This window comes from Pungitius pungitius, chromosome 15 (assembly GCF_949316345.1).
Source record: "Pungitius pungitius chromosome 15, fPunPun2.1, whole genome shotgun sequence".
NCBI lineage: Eukaryota > Metazoa > Chordata > Actinopteri > Perciformes > Gasterosteidae > Pungitius > Pungitius pungitius.
The window spans coordinates 18,071,005-18,077,234 of record NC_084914.1 but is presented as its reverse complement, the minus strand read 5'-3'; the positions used below and the strand labels follow the sequence as shown (position 1 = coordinate 18,077,234).

The 6,230-nt window shown below is 47.1% G+C and overlaps 1 protein-coding gene across 1 annotated transcript; it reads left to right on the top strand.

The window, feature by feature from the left end:
• Window positions 1–5: 5 nt before the first annotated feature.
• Window positions 6–6,207, top strand: odr4 (odr-4 GPCR localization factor homolog). Its single transcript, XM_037458490.2, has 13 exons — window positions 6–141; window positions 346–462; window positions 688–780; window positions 1,243–1,346; window positions 1,429–1,465; window positions 1,560–1,703; window positions 1,785–1,880; window positions 2,683–2,730; window positions 3,622–3,741; window positions 3,816–3,930; window positions 5,047–5,250; window positions 5,787–5,837; window positions 6,050–6,207. The coding sequence occupies exons 1-13, from the start codon at window positions 43–45 to the stop codon at window positions 6,118–6,120; spliced, it is 1,299 nt and encodes a 432-aa protein (XP_037314387.2). The 5' UTR covers window positions 6–42; the 3' UTR covers window positions 6,121–6,207.
• Window positions 6,208–6,230: the final 23 nt, after the last annotated feature.

Genomic DNA, 6,230 nt, shown 5'->3' with positions numbered 1-6,230 from the left:
TATCTTCCATCGCCCTCACACTCTGCACGCCGTCCTGGCAGTATGGGTCGCACTTACATAGTCGAAGATGCCGTGGAGGGATATCTGACTAAACAATGTGAACAAAAAGTAGTTCCAGTCACCGGCCTGCTCATTGGACAGGTAAAGCTGCACACAAGCATCTCTGTGAGTGCAGATGTAACTAGGAACATATCCTTACTTGTAACACACAACAACACATTGTTCAGGATGTAAAACGGCTCAAATAGGGCTTCTTGGAGGTATTTGATGATATGACACAAAGGACTGCTTGCTGTATGTGTGAGTGACGACAGGTCAATCGATATCGATGACTAATCATTTCAGAGCTCAACCCAGAGGGAGTATGTCGTCACGGCAACTCGGACACCCCAAAGGGAGGAGTGTGCTGCATCGGGTGGGAACTCCCTGGACAAGGAGTGGGTGACTGAGCATGCCCGACAGGTGAGCGAGGCTCTATTTAATGCACACTCATGTGGTATTGACACGCTTTATACATGGAGCGCACACAGTCCAACAGAAAGGAGAACACACAACGTACCGTATGGGTTGTGTTCATTGTTGTTAGACCGGAAAACTGAAAATCTGAGGGGGCAGCAGGAGAACTACGGCTGCCAACAAAAAGTTTCTGCAGCTGTTACGAAGCGTTTACATTGCTGCTGTTTGCAGGTGTCTCGGATGTTGCCCGGAGGTCTCTCCGTATTGGGTGTCTTCATCGTCACTGACAACGACGCCAAGGACACACTCGCCACACTGCGACAGGTGAAAACGTACATTTTACGTGATGCATTAATGTTATTAAAGTAGCAGGGGTGCATTTCTGGCCACTACGAGACAGAAAATCATTTTGCTTGGAAGTTTCCTTATAAACCACCCGTGGCTTACAATGAAAAGTAAATCAACAATAAGATTAAAATACTATCAAATATAAAAACATAGCTTCTCTGGGAGTCCATAGATGTTAAAGGGCTCACTTCCGAATTTTTCAACCTACCCCATTGTACCATGTTGTTGTGTCTGATGGGGAGATTCTGACATTGGTCTTCACTGCTGTATGTTAAATCGAGGGATTCCTAAACTGACAACTAGCCATTCGGGGGGTACGGAGACGTTTCGGCTTCCCTTATGGGAAGCTGTCAGCCGCTGAATCTTGTCCCTAAAATCAATGAATATCCCTGATGCTTATGTGCCTAATCGCGTTCTGTTCCTCTGAACCTGGTGCAGCTGGTCTTTGCAGTGGAGAACCTGATCTCCACAGAGCGTCTGTGGAACTCTGCAGAGGACGTCTCCGACCGCGTTGTGCTGCACGTCAACCCCCAAACCAGAAAGTATCCTTTTGCGCATCCTATGTGGTTGAATCATTTAGCCACCAGATCCCAATGGGGGATGTTCTTTAACCCCTCTTGTTAGAACCTTATGCCGAACCTTCGACGTCAAGGACCCCAAGGTTGGTTTCCCCCCCTCTACTTGCACTCAGTCTGTGGTGTATATCGGACTCGCAACGTGGCGTTGTCATCAGTCATGTCTGTTGGCGGTTGCAGAGCGTGGCCAAGCCTGCAGACTGGAAGTACCAGTCGGGCGTGTGTTCCTCCTGGAGCACGGTGTCCTGTTGTCTGAGCGTGGACGTGTTGGTGCCGCTGCCAGACAATACAGCGGCTACGGAGGACACGGACAAATGTCTAAAGGTCAGCACGCGAGCACAGCAAGCCACGCCAGCGGGGGGATTCCTTGTGAGTGGAAGTGTTCTCAGGTTGTGCTTCTTTCAGGAGGGGCTCAGAGGGTGGGCACGCCGGGTGGAGAGCGCCGTCTGTCTGATCGACGGAAGGAGGCCGGCAGCGGACACCGAGCTCGCGGGAGGACAGGTTCTATAGATCTAACCAACATGAAATTCCACCTTACATCTGCATTTATTGCTCAAAGGCACTCCACCACAGTATTGCGTCCAACTGGAGAACAGCTGGTACTAATCAAGCGTTTCCCTTAAATGGCCCAAAATGAGAGGGTGATGCCCTTTGAACTCTTTTCTCTGCCAAAACCAACCCATCCAATCCGAAGCTGTTTGGAGAATATTCAGGCTGACATAGTGAGGGAGGAGAGATGCTTTTGGAAAAGCTTGATTCCGTCACAGTGTTTTTGGGTTGTTGAGGGACTCCCTGTAGAGATGGCAATGCTCACAGAGGTCGGGACTGACAGGCGTGTCCTGAAGGATGTCTTCAATGTTGAACTGGTCAGAGTGAAAGAGTGGAACGCATCACATGCTAATACATAGAGTAGCGTCAGTAGAACTAATGCTATTAGCAAGCATCACCCTACTGTTCAACGCCATATTCACTATTTCAATATGTTCAATATGTGTCATATGGGGTGAAGCGGGTGACAGAGGGAGCGCAGGAAGGCAGTGTGAGCGCGGTGGCCATATTTGGACACTGAATACGTAGTACAGTCATTTCCTTTCATTTGAAGGATTTGAAACAGCTGTTGAAATACCTCGGCGTGACTCTGAGATGCTTGATACATACACAGGTTAAAATGCCACCTAAGAATATAAGTAAATAAAATATATATTTGAAGAGCCTCAAAGAGCTGCATGAAACCACGAGGACCAACGATTCCTTGCCCTGAGTGGAAGCTGTTGTGATTGTCTCCTTGTTTGTCTTTTTGTAGAAGAGGAACGCGAGACCGACGTACACCGCTCAGCTCCTCATCACATCGGTAAGAAACGAACATGAACATGATACACACCTACATTATTAAACTAAAGCATCTGTCATTAGGATGAATTGATGATGTACACACACACACAGTGTATTGTATAATCCAGTCATTCCCAAACACTGGATCGGGACCCATAGGAGGGTCGTAGTGAATAAGTGTCGCCACGTTATTTCATTTCTACCACCATCTTTTTCATGTTTATGTCTGCCGTACTCCTTTTGAGCACCTTTGTTCCTGATATTTATCACCTACATTGAATCCAATATGAAACCCTTCTAATCCAGCATGCAGGTTCCCGTTTGGGTTCCTTTACCACTCTGCAACCAAAGCAATTCAGACTAGAGAGTGCTAGATACAGTATGTAGTTGTAGACCCAAACCCCTGTGTGTACCTTCCTGATCTTACAGCATCTTATACCAATAATACTTTTTTTATTGTGAAGCCGCCACGTTCTTATCAATGATAAATGCTGAGTTATCATTTGTTCCCATCACTTTGATAGTTTGACTGTGACTGGCGGTGGAATCATGAATAGCTGACTATTCTGTATTTCTTATGTATTTGTCCTCTTTATATCTTGTTTATTCTTTGAATAGGAAAATGAGTCTTTTAACTCTCTGAAACTATTCTTTTTATCTCATTTCTAGAGCATTTAATTAATGTCTTTCCAATAACACATGATGTGCAAACTGCCTTAAGAATCTGCATGTATTCCCGTTTATAGATAAGGTACTGAGTTGGTCTTGCTTTTTTCTTTTAGTCACTCCCCAGAAACAACAAATATGAGTAAAACACATATGAATACTGCTCTAGTTGTTGCCCATCTTTCCACTGGAGCTTCATATGTGCTGTGAATAACAGAGCACCAGGATTTCCTGTGTGTGCTAGGATGAGCGGAGGCTGACGGATGTGGTCCAGCGGTGCGGAGGCAGCGTGTCAGTCAGAGGAGCGGTCTACAGCACAGCGTACCTGCACAGCAACAAACCCAAGGCCAGACTGGCCGAGAAGGTACACGATCCAAATCCCAGGCAAACGCTTTCCACCACTGTCGGCTTTGATGGGGACATTATGCCTGTGGACAGCTGCTGAAGAGGGACGCGGTCTCCACGGTGACCACGAGGGCTCAGATGGTGCTGGAGGAGCTGCTGACGTCGGGAGGGGCGAGCGAGGGCGGCAGCAGAGACAAACATCAGAGAGGTACACGCAGCAGAGTGCTCCACCAATCAGCAGCCTCGGTCTACCGTGGAAGTCGAGGTGAAGGTTGAGGTCCAAGTAGTGGGCGGGTTCAGGGGTGACCAATCCCAGTGAAGAGGTGGGATCCGTGTGCAGAGAGGAGCACATGTACCGGAGAGAACTGCAGGGAAATGATTAGCCGACTGCACAAACCAGTTGAATAAGAGTTGCAGCGGCGAGTAAACAATGCCAAAGGTTCCCTGCTGCCAGGAGAGGCCCTGCTGGGGTCTCCTGCTGCTGGAGCCCATCTTCTTCAAGGTTCCACGTGTTGTGCGTTCAGACATTGAACTCTACATTTCCTGGTTGTAACGAGTGTTTTTTTTAAATGCTCCTCTGACCTCTGACATCAACAAGGCACTTTGGTCCACATACCTTCTGCTTTTCTGGATATCTCCTCTTTTTGGATCATACTGTGTAAACCCTAGAGGTGGTTGTGTGTTTAAATCCCAGTAGATGAGCAGTTTGTGACGTACTCAGAGCAGCCCGTCTGGCTCCAACACCCATCCACGTTAAAGTCACTTAAATCCCCTTTCTTCTCCATTCTGATGCTCGCTCTGAACTTCAGCAAGTTGTCTTCACCACGTCTACAGGCCTGAATGTATTGAGGTGCAGCCGTGTGTGTGTGTGTGTGTGTGTATAAACAAAACATATATTTTCAATGCACTGTGGGTTGTGTTACTGCTGTTTTTCTTTGGTGTGATCTGGTACCACTTTAAATGATTCCTGGATACGTACTAATGCGTTCAGTCATCCAGGTCACACAGGACTAGCATGGCTACCTGCAGCTTCCTGTCACACACCGTACTGTCATTTACTTCTTGCCTCCAATGACCTTTCGTTTTCATAAGCAAGTTAATGGTTAGCTTTTGTTGAGCAAATTAACACAGAAAGCTCTGGGTAATTTCTTCAAGTGTGACGTCTTTGAAGCATCTGGAAAGAGGTTGTTGGGAAATGGACAATGCACCACGCCGTTATCATGCTACTGCTACAAATGGCCTCACCGTGGCGTCTTTATGTCTGACAGCAACATACAATGTTTACCTCCACCGCCCTCCTTACTGAGTCTGTATTTTCTTTCAGAGCAATTCTGTCTCCCTCATCGCGTCTTCTGCCCGGTGGAAGCGAGCGGCCCGGTGTGCGTGTGCGACTACCGCTTCAGTGACGAGGGCCCGTCTGAGGTGATTGACAGGCTGAAGGAGATGCTGGACATGGACGCAGCAGAGAAAGACCTGGACACCAGGCGGGAGACGCCTGCCGAGGTCTGGGAGAGAGATGGCGTACACGGTAGGACGAGTGTGTCTCCTGCACCACGGGGCTGGTGCTTTCCCTTTAGCAAGTAGGATTTGAACTCATCATTTTAATTTTGAGGACATTGTGTGACTTCAATTCACTGGAGGGAATTTCCACTGAAATTTGGTGATCAAATGTCACTGTGACGTTACAACGCCAATTTCTATCCACAATCAAATAATTAATATGCTTACCATGACAATAAACAACAGAAAATATAAATCGAATATATAATATAGATACAAATTTTTTGTTCTGAACTGCAACTCGTTGTCAGATGCAACAACTGCAAGGCAGAGTTTAAGGTTTCATCTGGCCAAAAGCACAGAGGGGTTTTTGGGGAAATCTTTGTTTCTGGCCATGAAAGGATGGACCATTACCTTATAACGAGTATTCAGAAGAATTCCATCCAAAGCCGACGTACGCTGTTAGTATTTGTAGAGCTGAGCTGAGCAGTGTGTGTTCTGATGTGTTGAAGAAGAGCCTTTGTGTCATCACGGTTTGTGAAAAGGTGTGTTGTGTGTTCCCAGAGGCCACGGTGGAAACCGCTGAAGCACCGCAATCCAAGAGGAACTACTTTGGTAAAAGAACCTCCACTGTTTAATGCTCCGCCTCCTGACATCACGGCACGATGTAAACTCACGCGGGTCCCCGGTGTAGAGGGGCGGATGTGTTGCTGATGATGCTGTAACATCATTGTGATGTTTGCTGTTTATTCCTCGCCCCTTTTCCCAGGATGAGGGAGTTCTAGTCATGGCATGAGTCTGTCCTAACTCTCCTCTCTGTTGTTAAGGTGCTGCCATGGCAACCACCGTCGCCCTTCTTGCCACTGCTGCCTCGATGCTCTATCTCAACGACGTTTAATACACACATGCATTTGCCAAATAAGATTTTATTTGGTAGGACTTAAATTGGTTGCTGTGTTAAATAAACAACGCTGTATGTGAGTTAGTAATGTTCATGGCTTTATGAGC